Raw genomic sequence first — 16,397 nt, 5'->3', positions numbered from 1 at the left:
CTATCGACCTCAGGATAACTTGAAGCTATGAGACCTACGTGCTAGCCAACTGCGCCACCACCCCGAAATAAATAAAAATTAATAGAAAAAATGAGGAAAGCTCATTAAAGGCCCAAAAGGAGACCTCACATTTTAACATCGAAAAGAAGTAAATCGGGGTGAGAGAGGCTCGAACTCTCGACCTCAGGCTAACTTGAAGCTATGAGACCTACGCGCTAGCCAACTACGCCACCACCCCGGAATGTCCAAAGACCTAATGTTATGTTTTCGGAATAAATAAAAATTAATAGAAAAAATGAGGAAAGCCCATTAAAGGCCCAAAAGAGACCTCACAATTTAAATTTAATGAAAAAAACATCGAAAAGAAGAAAATTGGGGTGAGAGAGGCTCGAACTCTCGACCTCAGGATAACTCGAAGCTATGAGACCTATGCGCTAGCCAACTGCGCCACCACCCCGGGATGTCCAAAGACCTAATGTTATGTTTTCGGAATAAATAAAAATTAATAGAAAAAATGAGGAAAGCCCATTAAAGGCCCAAAGAGACCTCACATTTTAAATTTAATGAAAAAAACATCGAAAAGAAGAAAATTAGGGTGAGAGAGGCTCGAACTCTCGACCTCAGGATAACTCGAAGCTATGAGACCTACGCGCTAGCCAACTGCGCCACCACCCCGGGATGTCCAAAGACCTAATGTTATGTTTCCGGAATAAATAAAAATTAATAGAAAAAATGAGGAAAGCCCATTAAAGGCCCAAAGGGAGACCTCACATTTTAAATTTAATGAAAAAAACATCGAAAAGAAATAAATTGGGGTGAGAGAGGCTCAAACTCTCGACCTCAGGATAACTCGAAGCTATGAGACCTACGCGCTAGCCAACTGCACCACCACCCCGGGATGTCCAAAGACCTAATGTTATGTTTCTGGAATAAATAAAAATTAATAGAAAAAATTATGAAAGCCCATTAAAGGCCCAAAAGGAGACCTCACATTTTAAATTTAATGAAAAAACATCGAAAAGAAATAAATTGGGGTGAGAGAGGCTCAAACTCTCGACCTCAGGATAACTCGAAGCTATGAGACCTACGCGCTAGCCAACTGCACCACCACCCCGGGATGTCCAAAGACCTAATGTTATGTTTCTGGAATAAATAAAAATTAATAGAAAAAATTATGAAAGCCCATTAAAGGCCCAAAAGGAGACCTCACATTTTAAATTTAATGAAAAAACATCGAAAAGAAATAAATTGGGGTGAGAGAGGCCCGAACTCTCGACCTCAGGATAACTCGAAGCTATGAGACCTACGCGCTAGCCAACTGTGCCACCACCCCTGGATGTCCAACAACCTAATGTTATGTTTTTGGAATAAATAAAAATTAATAGAAAAAATGAGAATAGGCTTTCGAGGGGTCTTTTCCTCATTTTTAGCAAAGCCCGTTAAAGGCCCAAAAGAAGACCTCACGTCTTAAATTTAATAAAAGAAACATTGAAAAAATAAAATAGGGGTGAGAGAGGCTTGAACTCTCAAGCTCAAGATAACTCAAAGCTATGAGACATAACGCAAACTGCACCACCATCCCTAGTTGTCCAACAAGCTAATGTTATGTTTTTGAAATAAATAAAAATTAATAGAAAAAAATGAGAAAAGGCTTTCGATGGGCCTTATTCCTCATTTCGAGCAAAGTCCATTAAAGACCTAAAAGGAGACCTCACATTTTAAATTTAATGAAAAAAGAACATTGAAAAAAGGAATATTGGGGTGAGAGAGAGGCTCGAACTCTCGAGCTCAGGATAACTCAAAGCTATGAATCCTAACACGCTAGCCAATAGTGACACCACCCGGGTTGTCTAATGACCTAATGTTATATTTTTGGAAGAAATGGAAAAGATGAAAAATAATATAAAAAGTGATTTTAAATATTGAAAAATAATGTTATATTTATGGGATTTGTGAATATTAAACCTTTATTTAAAAAAAAAAAAATTATAATTTATTCTGACGGGAGTTATTGCATTCATCGAACACGCGCGCGCGTAACGAACGAAACCCTAGTTTTAAAAGCACATATTTCCATCATTTCCAACTCCCTTGGACCATCGGATACTTCCAGTAGAGCAGTATCCATGGCGGCCTTGTTCCGCTATTCGAAATCCTCTACGATTTCGTCTCTTTCATCCATTTCTCTCTTCAGGAGATGCTTTTCTTCAGCTGTTGCTGCTGAACTCAGCTCTCCTACTACTACGACTTTGCCTTTTAATTTAAACCACAATCTTCCCCGCAAAGATCCCAAGGATCGGAACGTTCAATGGGTGTTTCTTGGATGCCCTGGCGTCGGCAAGGGGACCTATGCTAGTCGTCTTTGTAACCTTCTCGGTATCCCTCACATCGCCACCGGAGATCTCGTCCGCGAAGAACTCGCTTCCTCCAGCCCGCTTTCTCGCCAGGTATTTTCCCCTTTCATTTGTTTATGTAACTTCAAATGTAATCTTTTTGGATCGTATTGCAGCTGATAATTTAAATCTGCTTTGATATTGAGCGTTAGTATCTCGAAGGGTTGATAGTAGATTCGATTTGGCGATTTAGTCAATCATTGTGTTCATTTTTTCAAATTATGATGATAACTTGTAACAGTTGCACGATGAAGGTTTTTAAGCTTTTTTTTTCCCCTTTCTGTCTTTGTTTGTCTCATTTTAATCTCGATCGATGCAGCTATCAGAGATTGTTAACCAGGGAAAATTGGTATCGGATGAGATCATAATCAACTTGTTGTCCAAGAGACTTGAAGCCGGTGAGGCGAAAGGTGAATCTGGATTTATCCTTGATGGTTTCCCTCGGACAATTAGACAAGCAGTGAGTATTCTGTGGTAAAGATGAAATGTGTCATTAAGCTTTCACTTTTTCTTTCCTTTTTTTCTCTTTCATCGTTTTTGGTCTAATAATATTAGTAATTTGGCTATAGTTTTTTCATACAGAAGTTTTTCCGACTAATTCTAAAGCGGGTCCATCTTTTAAACCAATTGTCAAAAAGTCATTTCCTGATCACCTCCACTGTTCATTGTCTTGCATGTGGAGTTGTACCATATATTAGCTCCATAGTAATTACCCATTTTCAATTTTTGCGAAAATGAAAATGAATCCTGGGATTCGAACTCCTTAGATTACTTCAAGTTTCATGATCTTGAACCTCTTTCTGAAAAGATTAATAAATGATTTTACTACGGAAAAGTGTTAATTTCCTTCTAATTCTGCTTTTTTAGACTAAAATCCTGAGTGGAGTAAGCAACAATAAACACTTGGAAGCCTTCTGATGCTGATTTTGTAGATAATTATGAGATGGGATTCTATTTTCTCATCTTTCTGTTTTCTTTTTGCGTATTTCTTTTTGTTCTGAAATCTTTACAGGCGACAGCTTAGATTCTGGTTTCTTTGCTTTCATTTTAGGAAATTTTGGAAGAGGTGATTGATATAGACTTGGTGGTTAATCTAAAGCTCCGAGAGGATGTGTTACTTGAGAAATGCCTTGGGAGAAGAATCTGTGGTCAGTGTGGAAAAAACTTTAATCTTGCCTCCATTAATGTAAAGGGTGTAAATGGCAATCCTGGAATGAGTATGCCTCCACTGCTTCCCCCTACACATTGTATGTCTAAACTAATTACTCGGGCAGATGATACCGAAACAGTTGTAAAAGAGCGTCTTCAAGTGTATAATGAAAAGGTAGCTTCCAGTTCTGTTGCATTCTGAATATCAGTGATCAATTAAGGGGGAAAATAGCGTTACTTTTCGCTTGTCACGATGTTCGTTCTGATGTTCTAAGCTAATGACGATTTCTTGTTTCCTATTTGTTTTTGTGTGTGTCATCAGAGTCAACCTGTTGAGGAGTATTACCGTAGTAGAGGGAAATTGTTGGAATTCGACTTACCAGGTGGCATCCCAGAGTCTTGGCCCAAGCTGCTGAAAGTTCTTAATCTTGATGATTTTGAGGAGAAACTTTCTGCAGCAGCCTAAATTGCAGTGCGGCAAATGATTGGTTAGTTAATTATTTTCCACATATACAACAGGCACAAACAATTTTGCAGGACAATAAAAAACTGAAAACTAAACAAACTTGAGATTTATTTATTAATTTCTAAATTGTTATGTTGTTCTTTCTTTTCCCCAATTGGGAAGGAGGGAGGAGAATTATTTCACACGTTCTAATTTGGTTGAGTAGATTCGCTGCAAACAGGGATTTGTAACAGCATTGAGTATCTATCTCGACTAGAAGAAAAATGATTTTGAATTCTTGTACCACAATGTTCATTAGTATAACATTGTTCCATTTGATGATTTTTATGATGTTCTCTGTTCGTTGGTTCAACTAATTTCTCTTTTGACAGATACATGGAATATATTTAGGTCATTCCTTTTTTCTTTTTTTTGGTATATGTCATATCCATCAATGAAACATTTGTTTCTCATTAGAAAGAGAAATTACATTAAAGCTAGACTAGACTTGCGTCAGTTTTAGTAGATTTGTTCATTGATCGATCTGGTGCAAGTGCATTATTGTACTTATAGTAGCCCTTCTGGGTTTTCCCTGTGGAATTATGTCTATATCTGTTTGAGATTCAGGTCTTAAATGTTCGTAATGGCGAAATTTTCTTGTATGCTTCTGCAAGGGATAGGCTGGAGGAACTATTTACAATGCAGTTCACCCATGTCCATATCCGTCTCTCTCTCGAAAGGGGTTGGAGAGGGGAACGAAACATTTTTTATAAGGGTGTGGAAACCTCTCCTTAGTAGACATGTTTTAAAAACTTTAGACGGGATGTTCGAAAGGGAAAGTCCACGGAAGACAATATTTGCTAGTGGTGAACTTGAACTATTTGAGAAGGGAGTAGATTTCTTTCCCGTCCATAGCATATGGTCTGGAAGACTGTTCTAAATGCCCCACCCGAGTACACATTCTATTGCAGCTGGCCGAGCTGGCTGGCTCTAGCATTTGCCAGGCAGTAAGTTCACACAGCTGCAGACATTGAAACCAGAGAGCACAATACCAGCTAGCTCTTGACTACAATAGTTTGGTGGTTCAAGATGGCTTATGCTCCACACTTTTTAATTCATTCTATTGCAGCTGGCCGAGCTGGTTTGGCTCTAGTTTTTGCCAGGCAGTAAGTTTACACAGCTGCACATATTGAATCTAGGGCTCAATACCAGCTCTTGACTACAATAGTTTGATGGTTCAAGATGGTCTGTGCTCCATACTTTCCCGATCATTTGGTCAACACAATGTTCGTCAAAATTCTGTTTTTAAGCATTTGAAAAATCATTCCAAATAAGTCTCGGGTTATGAAAATTTACAAAAATGGTACAATTGAAAGTTGTTAAATTCTGTGGGACTTTATTTTAATTTTGTGAACAACAGGAAATAAATTGAGAAACAACAAATACTATAAGGCCATCCTAATTTATGACAATTTTCTGATTATTAAACGTCATAAATTGATAATATGAAATAAAATTATTTTATACCATTGTTATTTTTAGGTGGAACGGTAATAATTTAATTTTTTTTAAGGGGAATTGTATTTTAAATACTAATAAAAATTTAATTATATTTTTGAAGTAAAGTATAAAATTTATGGATATTTTAATTAATTTAGCCTGAGATCGATGAACTATCGACACGTGTAAAAGATCTTATGATGAGAGATCGACACGTGTAATTCTACCAAATCGAAGAGGTGCAACGTGGCGTGTTCGTATTGGATGCGCAAACTATATTTTTATATTATTGCAGGTTCAATAATATCATATCCAAACTTTGAATTACTATCCCCGAAAATAATATAATAATAAATTGTTAAATTACACTAGAAAACGACGTCTCACGTTCCGTCATGATTGCCGATATCCTACTACCGGTCACAGCGTACCAATTTAAATCTATAATATATATCTAATTTAAATCTTTAATATATATATATATATATATATATATATAAAAATTAAATTAGACAAACAATTTTAATCAATTTTCATATTTTAGTTCTAGTTTTCAAATTAATAAAAATACCACCTTGTGTAAAAATTCATAAATTTTTTCAAAAATCTAAAAAATACTTTTAAACTTAAAAAAAAAAAATATATATATATATATATATATATATATATATATATATATATATATATATATATCTAACAAAATTTAAAACTTTTTCAAAAATTAAAAAAAAAAAACTTTGAACTTAATAATAAAAAATAAAAAATCCTAAAAGTCGTTTGAGAGAAAATTATAATTATATCCATTCACTTTTAGAATTTCGTCTTCATAATTTGATAAAATCTCACAAGTGTTTTTTACAGTTGGGTAGAACTCTGAACTTTCCTCTACCCGATAGTTATGTGTAGCAAGCCGTTGTTATTGCCTTTTGCTTACATTCTCGTATAACACCAATTTTAATTTTTCAAATCTTGATTTAAAAACTCTCTTTTGAAATCTCTCTGTCCCCGTTTTCTAAAACTTTCTTCTTGAATCGGAGCTTGAGGCTCGAGTATACTTCACTTGGCTGTAGGCGACGCAAAAACGAATAGGCTTAACTTACTTATTACTGGGAAGTGAGTGTCACACAATCGCAAATTCGCTACCATCAAACTGCGATTGTGATAAGTGATAAATAATCTATTAAGCACAAGCTACATATCTATCATATAATTAATTTAAACATCTAAACTCATAAATTAAATTTCAATTTTTTAAAAACTATAACAATCAAATTTGATTTTTTTAAATAATATATTTGTAACACAATTTTATCTAAAATTAGTTTAAAATCACTCAAATAAATTATTTATCTTAAATTCCTAGCAAAAAGATTTATACAATTTTGGATAATAATTAGAGAAAAAAATCAATTTTAAGAGATATATCTTGAAATTTCACGTATCAATTAAAATTATAAACTTTCAAACATGTTAATAAAATTTGACCATAATATGTTAAAATATAATAAATTTCATGGGCACGGTTTAACATAATATTCGAGAGAAATATTAAAATATAATAAATAATAGCAATTTTTTTTAATGTTTTAATTTTTTAATATAAATTATATTAGGAAATAGAAATTGTCCATTAAAATGAATATATATTATTAAATAAAAAATAGACAAAAATTCTCTGTAGTATCTCCTTTTGATCTCTTCATTATCAATTATTGTTGAAAATATTATTACAAATTTCATGCACGTATAAATTATAATAATATAGATTAAACTGTTATAAAAAAATCAATTTAGATATTCAGTTGTTTAAATAATAATAAAAAAAAAATTGATGTTTAATTAATATAATTTAAAATTTGTTAATTAATTTATTTTATCCTTTTATCTTGGGGTGTATATTCAACCAGACAATCAGGACCAACCCGAGGGTTGGATTGAATTAGCATTTTGGACAGTAATGAGTTCATTTTTCTAAACCCGAACTAAATCGGTTTGATTTTGGGTCCGTGGACAAAACGTTTGAGTTAACCGAGCCAAATAAAATATATAAAATATATTAAAAACAGTTTCTTGTTAATGGGTTTGCTAGTACTGAATCTTTTATTTTTTATTTTGATTAATTAATTTCATAAAAATGATTATAATTTGTTAATAAATGTATCTTTAAATTATTTATATAACAAAGGTTTTTTTTTTATTTGTTATTAAATTTTGGTAGATTTTGTTTTTATAAGATACCTAATTATTAATAAATAAGAATAATTATAAAAAGTATAAAATAAAAAATAAAAAACCAGTCAAAATTTTAATTTAGGTGTATTTACATTAGTGAAAGAAATTATAATATGTGTGCGTGTGTATTTTAAAAAAAGTTATTGGCCAACGGGAATGGACGAAAAATTAGCCAAATCTATTGATATCCGCGAATCTTTTCGTAATACGGCTCTGAAATAGCGACACGTGTCCCGACTAAATCTTTTGGATCCATACAATCTCTTTAGCTCGCGGCTTTAGATTTAGTTCCGCTTCTGAAATCCGTGGCCCGAGTTTTCGGCCACGTTGGAAATATCTTCGTCATACGTGGCACATTTAAACCATCCCAGAGCTTCAATTTGTCCACGTCATTCTCCGTGAGCTCTCTACAATATCTTCTTCCATTTTTTTTTGTTATTATTTTGTTATATCTCAAATTAGTTCTGAAGAGAGAAGAGAGAAGAGAGAGAAAATGAATTAGATTTAAATTGCTTAAAATAATTAGATATGGAGGTAGAATTGAACAGAGTTCAAAGAAANGATTCGTAGCTAGTCGATTTTGGTGATCCATACTTGTTGTTTTATTTGCTTTTTTTTTTCTTTCATCTTTTTTTTTTTTTTTCAGTTAAAGTCAATGATGAATCTACATCAAGTTTGTATAGATTAGTTCGTTGATCTTCTAGGTAATTTGTAGATCGGTTTTTGTGGAACGTAGGTTTCTTGCTGTTAATGTCCGGAGATTCTCGGTTTGATTCACTTAGGGTTTGATAATTGTTTTTTTAAAATTGATTTATTAATCTGTCGGGTTCAGTTACGTTGTTTCTTCACTTTCTTGGATTAATTACTTAACGTCTGTAAACATTTGTTTTTGCAGTGTGTGTTGTTCTTGTTTGTTCATATGTAATGGTTAGGGTTTTAAGGTGCGGTGGTTTTTCCAGGGAGCAAGCGACCATTGGATTTTGAGGCTCCTTGTTGGATTTAGAATATGCACTGAATCTGTCTCCAATCCTCCACCATAGTCTGCCTTGGGGTTCTTGAACACTGCATAGAGCTATTTTTTCTGAATCTGATTGACGTCAAGTGCCAACCCTGATGAGTGCTAATGCCGACAGGCACAAAGTGAAAGAGTTAAGAGGACCAAATTGTAACGCACAGGATGGGAATGGAAGTGTGAACGATGGTGTGTCTGGAAGGGAACAGAGACCGGTGGAGGAAAATGAGTTGAAGGTCAATGGATTGACTAGAAATGCAGAAGATGGGCGAAATCCTACTCTTCAAGCCCAGGACATTGTACAAATACAACAGCAACAGCAGCCTCAAGGATCTATGGTCTGCTGGGAGAGATTTCTACATCTTAGGTCCCTCAAGGTTTTGCTTGTAGAAAACGATGACTCCACTCGCCATCTAGTCACTGCACTGCTTCGTAATTGCAGTTATGAAGGTCAGGAAATTGGTCTTTCTTGCAACATTTTCTCCCTGCAAATGACCGGTTATTGATGCATCTACATTTCAGATATTATTATTATGATTATTATTTGTTTTTCGATTTCAACAGTTTATGGTCTGAAGTTTCTGTTAACATGTGAACTTTGTTAGTTGGGAAATACAAAGTTCATTGCATGAGCAAATGTCTAAATCACCGTACATACTTTAGTTAACAGTACAAACATAAATGGAAGGGATAAAACTTGAAAGGTAACGCCTAAAGAACTACCACGATTGGTTGAAAATATATTAGCCTATAAATTTTAAGTACTTCCAAGTATGGAGAATAGAAGAGATAACAGTGTGAAAGAATCCCAGATGATACTAATCATCACAGTGGCAGGTTCCATTTTTAAACAAAGATCTTTATAATATCTGCTTCCATCCTTACCTTCAAGCCAGAGTATTCTTGATTAGCTTTTTCTAGAGCTTAGAGTTCTTCTATGAGCTCCTTTTGAAGCATGGAGTTCCTCAGTTCTCTTTTTGTGCCTGTCCTTCCCAGCTTCGGTCAAACGCAGCTTGAACGTCATTTTTTTTTTTTTTGTCTTTCTGCAATAGCAATGCTCTTTAAATCTTCCACTTCTCTACTAGCATCATCAACTCGTGCTTGAAACAGTTTGGCCTCTTCAAGTTTTATCCTAAAAAATAAAAATAGTTTCCAATTTATCAAAAGGAGGATCCCTATAAGAAACTATCTACAATACTGGCTCCATTACATGCTTTTCATTTTAATCCTATTTGAAACTAGGAAGATCACTAGTTTATATGATTCATATACCTGCATGTCAATGGATACAAATCCTTTTAGGAAGTATTAATTTCAGTTGCTTACTAATGATTTTAAAAATAATTGTTTATCACTGGAAGTAATTCCTTTCCCTGATGAATCTGCATTTTTTTTTTTTTTTTTTTTGTANTAGTGCACAATTTGACTCCCTGGCCCCTGCTTCTCAGTTTTTGTACTAGGAAGTTGATGTGACTAATGTCTTATTTGACGCATATGATTACTGGTTCTTCAGGTTGCCTTTGTTTTCAATATGTGCGTTGGGGTTAATATGTTGGCCCATGCCTTACATAATGTGTGTGTGTGAGTGCTGCATTTCTTGATTCACCTTATTTCAGACTTATTTTTTCTTCTAGTTGAAGAAAAGTATAACTTTCCATTGTTCATTTTTCTGGTTAGCAAATATGGAAAACATGCAGGAATGAATTTATAGGCATCCTTCAGTTATGAGCTCTTCTGTTACTCTATTGTACCTTGGGAGTAGACAAATAGTTATCTGGAAAACTTAGCAGTTTCCCATTCGTCAGGATTTTTTCAATCTCCTGTATCTTTACAATCGGTTGAGCTTCAAATATCCTTTCACAAATTTGCTGCCTATGATCTGACTTTCAATTGGGTTTTATGTTTGTTTTTGTTCTCTTCTGGTTTACCGTTCTTTCTTCTATGTCGGCATTCCTAGTTATTGCAGCTGCAAATGGACTATACGCATGGAATATGCTAGAAGATCTGACATAATATGTGTGTGTGTAGTACTTCATTTCTCGATTCACCACATTTCAGACTTATTTTTTCTTCTAGATGAAGAAAATTTTAAGACATCTTTCAGTTATGGGCTCCTGTTACTCTATTGTATCCTGTATGTTGGGAGTAGACAAATAGTTATCTGGCAAACTTAGCAGTTCCCCGTTGGTCAGGATTTGTTGAATCTCCTATATCTTTACGATCGGTTGAGCTTTAAATCTCCTTTCACAAATTTGCTGCCTATGGTCGGACTTTCAACTGGGTTTTATGTTCTCTTTTGTTCTCTTCTGGTTTACCATCCTTTCTTCTATGCCAGCATCCTTTGTTATTGCAGCTGCAAATGGACTACACGCATGGAAGATGCTAGGAGATCTGACATAATATGTGTGTAGTGCTGCATTTCTTGATTCACCACATTTCAGACTTATTTTTCTTCTCGATGAAGAAAACTATAACTTTCCATTGTTCATTTTTCTGGGTAGCAAATATGGAAAACATACTGGAATGAATTTAAGGCATCCTTCAGCTGTGAGCTCTTCTGTTACTCTATTGTATCTTGGAAGTAAACAAATAGTTATCTGGCCAAGTTAGCAGTTCCCCGTTGGTCAGGATTTGTTGAATCTCCTATATCTTTACATTCGGTTGAGCTTTGAATATCCTTTATTTTGCTGCCTATGGTCTGAATTTCATTTGGGTTTTATGTTCTCTTCTGGTTTACCATCCTTGAATATCCGTTCACAAATTTGCTGCCTGTGATCTGAATTTCAATTGGTTTGATGTTCTTTTCTTGTTTACCATCCTTTCTTCTTTGTCGGCATTCTTAGTTATTGCAGCTGCAAATGGACTACACGCATGGAAGGTGCTAGAAGATCTGACAAATCATATAGATCTTGTCTTAACAGAGGTGGTCATGCCTTGCTTATCGGGCATCGGTCTTTTATGCAAGATTATGAGCCATAAAACAAGGAAGAATATACCTGTGATTAGTAAGTTTCTTGAAGTGTCTAGTTTATCAATAGTATAGCTTTTAAGCAGGTTTATCTTTCTATGCAAGCTAATCAATTGAATTCTTGATTCTGATGTGATACGTATGCAGTGATGTCTTCTCATGACTCAATGGGTTTAGTCTTTAAATGTTTGTCAAAGGGTGCTGTCGATTTTTTAGTGAAGCCAATTCGGAAGAATGAGCTTAAAAACCTTTGGCAACATGTTTGGAGAAGATGTCATAGTGTGAGTACTTTCACTTTCGTGTGTCCCTTCTCAATTGCATTGCATTGATAAACTGACTTTATGGCTTATTACAGATGGATAAATATTAAGAGTGAAGTACTCTTGATGTTCTCTAAACTACTTATCTATACTGGATGTCACTTTCCTTTATGAGATCTGCCTAAACTTATGCCGGATGCAATATCATAGAATTTTGCTTCGCGTGTATTTTTCATGTGATATGGATTTTTTGTTGGGAACTTGATATTTCGTATTAATTATGTCATGCTGATATCTAGTTTTTCTCTTAGTCTAGCGGTAGTGGAAGTGAAAGTGGCACGCAGACCCAAAAATCTGTGAAGTCAAAAAGTGTTCAAAAATCAGACAACAACACCGGGAGCAATGAAGAAGAAGAAGACAATGAGAGCATTGGCTTCAATATTGGAGATGGAAGTGACGACGGCAGTGGCACACAGGTATTATAAGTTCTTGTTAAGAGATTAACAGGATCTAAGATTGTTTTATATGGACATTAGAGAGTCTGAAAGAACGTAAAAGGAAAAGCCAAAAAAGGCATATAGAAAACAGCCGAAATTAAAGAAGCCAAACAACTGGCTATAGAAAAAGGAGTTCCAATCCACAATAAGAAAACATAATGGGTAACTGCAGGAGTCTTGGTTCTCAAATATAAGCATTAGGCCTTGCCAATGATCAAATCCTTTCCCAAGATTTCTCCAAATCCCCAAAAGTGCCAACAGTAACTAGTTTCACTTTCTCTTTCCAGTTTGTTGAAGTGTCACCTTCACTAAGCAAATTGCATATTGTGGTATAAGCTTACTCAACGACTTTCAACTTTAGTGCCCCTTCTCACTTTGATCAGATCAAATGCACTTTATCCTTTTAGCAGCAATCTTGTGACCGGAGTTTTTTGTCACCATATGAAAGGGCATATAAGTGGGTTACATTTTTTTTTTCCCATTGATAGGACCTTCAAGTTCATCCAGTTGAAGGCTTTTTGTGGGGTGTTGCTAAATTGGTAATGGCCTGTTATTTTTCTGCAGAGTTCTTGGACCAAGCAAGCTATAGAGGTTGAAAGCCCTCGACCAGTATCTGCATCAGCATGGGATCAAAAGCGTGAACGTCCTGATAGTACTTGTGCTCAAGTTGTCCACTCAAATGCTGATGCATTTGGTAATAACGTGCCACCTGTTTTGACAGCCGAGTGCCAGGTGCAGAAAAAGCAACTTGGTAGCGTTCGAATATTGGGCTGTGTCTGAGAACTTTATGAACTGTTAACCATACGTGTAATATCTTGTATTTATTTCTTCAGAAACTGTTTCCGTGGGTAGAGTTGAATTAGGCGTGCACATAAATCTAGATTTACAACTTGAACTGTCTGCGGAACATCCAACCAAGCTAGCTAACAGACAACAGAATATTATGCTTGAGATAGGATCCAATGGATTTAATGAGCAGTTCAACAAAGGACAGCTTGACCTCAACTCTGAGAATCCATCCAGCAAACTCAAGTACGAACAAACAAATGTTACTGGTCTTGCTACAAATCTTAAAGATTCTAAGTTGGATGTCACAGTGTTTGAGGCACCAACCAGCAATCCCAAGATAGACATTAAGAATAAAGATGTTACAGATTCAGGAGAATTTCCATCCCTTGAGCTTGGATTAAAAAGGCTTAGAGGAGTTCAAACGACAGGGAAAGCAGACCAAGATGAGCGGAATGTTTTGAGACGCTCAGATTCTTCAGCTTTTTCTAGGTTTGTGAGAAATGGTCCATCCTTCTAAATATTGTTTCAAAATGTTGAGGCAATTGCCTCTTTGACCAATGAAAGTTCATTGTCCATACATTCACAGGTACAATGCTGGCTCAAATTCTAACAAGACTCGAACTGGGAATGCTGGAAGTAACTCTTCTCCTGTTCTTGGCTTAGAAGTTACAAACCAAGAGAACATGCAAGATATTCGATCTCTTTCGAGTGGTAATCCTCCCAATCAATGCTCAAATGGAGATAGCAATAACATTGACATGGGGTCCACTACGAATAATGCATTTTCCAAGTCCATAGTCACTAATAACAAGTCAGCAATGGCATCAACAGTCAACTGTTTGAACCCATTGGCCCAACCTATTAAGAATGACAGTCTATCTGTTCCTCAGCAAGCTGATACTACCAATAACGGTACAATTACAACAATGCAAACTCAGTCTAATTGTGTGCACGGGGAATCTCAAATTCAGCAACTTTGTCACCCGTATGATCACACTCATCTGCTTGCCCAAAATAATCAACGAATGTCATCGGAGCGTAATGACTTTTCATTAAAGAAAATATCAGCTGCGACACATTGTGGGTCATCCAATGTGTTAAATGGCCCTGTAGAAGGTAATGCAGCAAATTATAGTGTGAACGGTAGCGCCTCGGGCAGTAACCATGGAAGCAATGGCCAAAATGGGAGCAGCACTGCAGTAAATGCTGGAGGGCTGAATATGGAAAGTGATAATGGAATAGGCCGGAAAAGTCGAAGTGGGGATGCCAGTGGAAGTGGTAGTGGAAGTGGAAACAAAGTGGACCAAGACAGAGTCTCACAAAGGGAAGCAGCCTTGACAAAGTTTCGCCAGAAACGGAAGGAAAGATGCTTCCATAAAAAGGTAATGCTGCTTACTCCCTCTTTAGTCCAATGGCTGTTATGTCTATTTTATGATCCTTCGTGTTGTACTTTGCTCGGAAAGATCGTGATTCATATTTCTAGGGGCATTTTCTACGTCCAGTGTGAACCCTCCACTTTCATTTTCGATCCCCATGTTAAATTTCAGTCAATATCATATTTCTCCGCCCCACGTTAGATTTCAGCTAGTATCATATTTCACTGAGAGAGTAGCTATCAGCATAACAAGTACTTTGAGGAGAGTAATTCTATCCTCCCTTACTGTTATTTCGACTTGTTGTGCTGTCTTTACCAATAGTCTGAAAGTCACTGAGAAGCACAGGCGCAGACACTGAAATTGCGCCTTGAATGAACACTGCACGGATACAAACACGTGTCTATATGACATGCATTTCTGTACATTTCATCTTAAAGGAAATTACTTTTTTTGGGTAAGGTTGCATAAAAATTTGAATTCCTTTTTATTTTCTCAGATGAAATAGGAACTATACTTGATGGTTATAACATGATAGTCTGATAAAACATCCTACTCGAGGTTGCTAAACCTCCACCACTTCTTTGAAGCACAATGCATCAGGTGTGGGGCCGCAATATATTCATATTTGCGGCATAGTAAAACAGGGATTTCACTTGGAAAAGAAATTATTTGATGTTAATGGATTTCCCAAGGTTCCAACTTACCAATGGAATTTTATCAATAATAATATGCAGAAGTAGAAGTCTCGCATTGGTCTTTCATTTCATTGTGAAGTAAATGCATCTATTGTCATGCTTTCCTTCTTCTGTGTCTTGCTGCTGAGATTCTGACTTATTCTTTAGGGATATTAAGATACTTATTTACGAATACTTATTCCTCCGCAGGTCCGATACCAAGGCAGAAAGAAATTGGCAGAACAGAGGCCCCGTGTGAGGGGACAGTTCGTGAGACAAAACACAAGCGAAAACACGAGCAATGTCGGAGATGGCTAAAGCCATTGGCATTGTTTTGGTAAACAAACAAAGATTTGGTTTTCCCTTTAACAAGAAATGTCCATGTGCATTTGGGAAAATAGAAAAATTAGAGTGTACCATTTTAGACAGAAAAATGATGTTTTTACTTAATAATTCTAAATTAGACAGACAAAAGCTGAACTGGACTCTGTTGCCAGTGGCTACTGGACTTCTATTCAAGAAGGCCTTCTGCCTTTCTGCATCAGAAAACTCTACTTTAGTTTGTGTTTGGACACAATGTGAGTGTATTATTATTCATTGTTACACCTCCTCTCTCCTTTCCTTTCTCTTCTGTACAACTGGAAAACTCTCACATTACTACCATTTGATACATAGCTTTCTTGTTGTGGTTTCATTTTTAATCATAGAGAAACTTCCTTCTTTTAGCGCTGGCACGTAGTCATAGCATCAGAAAGTTCATTCGATGACACGTATTTTTATCCAGGGGACCGATAAGATTGCAGACGTTGATGTCGAGCGAGCCAACATGCAACCAACACCACTAATGGCTGGATGCTTTGTAGCTTCTGCTCATTACAAGGTATCAATTTCTCCCATCATCTTGCTGCTAATTCTATTCGAGTTACGTTATTTTCATTTCTGTTCTTTTAGCGCGTTTCTAATTTTTCGTGTAATTGTTCTTCGGTTCCAACTCTGTTATAACTCGATCTCTTACAATGTTGCAACCCAACATAAAGTGGATTTGGAGATGGAATTATTAAACTTATGGATTAGTTTGGTATAGTTTGGATTAGAATATTTG

General features: G+C 35.7%; 2 protein-coding genes and 1 non-coding gene across 6 annotated transcripts; 2 read left to right on the top strand and 1 right to left on the bottom strand.

The window, feature by feature from the left end:
• Positions 1-154: 154 nt before the first annotated feature.
• Positions 155-238, bottom strand: TRNAM-CAU. The gene is given in 2 exon segments: positions 155-190; positions 201-238. It is a non-coding gene; the product is annotated as a tRNA-Met (tRNA).
• Positions 239-2,069: 1,831 nt separating this feature from the next.
• LOC111782121 (adenylate kinase 1, chloroplastic-like) lies at positions 2,070-4,360 on the top strand. Its single transcript, XM_023662919.1, has 4 exons — positions 2,070-2,447; positions 2,713-2,853; positions 3,445-3,717; positions 3,865-4,360. Exons 1-4 carry the CDS (start codon positions 2,127-2,129, stop codon positions 4,006-4,008), a joined length of 879 nt encoding a protein of 292 aa, XP_023518687.1. The 5' UTR covers positions 2,070-2,126; the 3' UTR covers positions 4,009-4,360.
• A 3,946-nt stretch (positions 4,361-8,306) lies between these two features.
• On the top strand, positions 8,307-15,965 carry LOC111781121 (two-component response regulator-like APRR7). Of its 4 annotated transcripts, none has more exons than XM_023661563.1 (9): positions 8,307-8,423; positions 8,679-9,181; positions 11,575-11,736; positions 11,847-11,980; positions 12,271-12,435; positions 13,021-13,207; positions 13,290-13,734; positions 13,832-14,627; positions 15,506-15,965. In XM_023661563.1, exons 2-9 carry the CDS (start codon positions 8,833-8,835, stop codon positions 15,611-15,613), a joined length of 2,346 nt encoding a protein of 781 aa, XP_023517331.1. In that variant the 5' UTR covers positions 8,307-8,423; positions 8,679-8,832; the 3' UTR covers positions 15,614-15,965. The 4 variants fall into 4 exon arrangements, with proteins under 4 accessions (XP_023517331.1, XP_023517330.1, XP_023517329.1 ...); XM_023661562.1 differs by having other exon boundaries at positions 8,615-9,181; XM_023661561.1 differs by lacking the exon at positions 8,307-8,423 and having other exon boundaries at positions 8,443-9,181.
• The last annotated feature ends 432 nt before the right edge of the window (positions 15,966-16,397 follow it).

The sequence above is a fragment of the Cucurbita pepo genome, chromosome LG19 (assembly GCF_002806865.2).
Source record: "Cucurbita pepo subsp. pepo cultivar mu-cu-16 chromosome LG19, ASM280686v2, whole genome shotgun sequence".
NCBI classification, from domain to species: Eukaryota; Viridiplantae; Streptophyta; class Magnoliopsida; order Cucurbitales; family Cucurbitaceae; genus Cucurbita; species Cucurbita pepo.
This window is presented reverse-complemented; position numbering and strand designations above follow the sequence as displayed.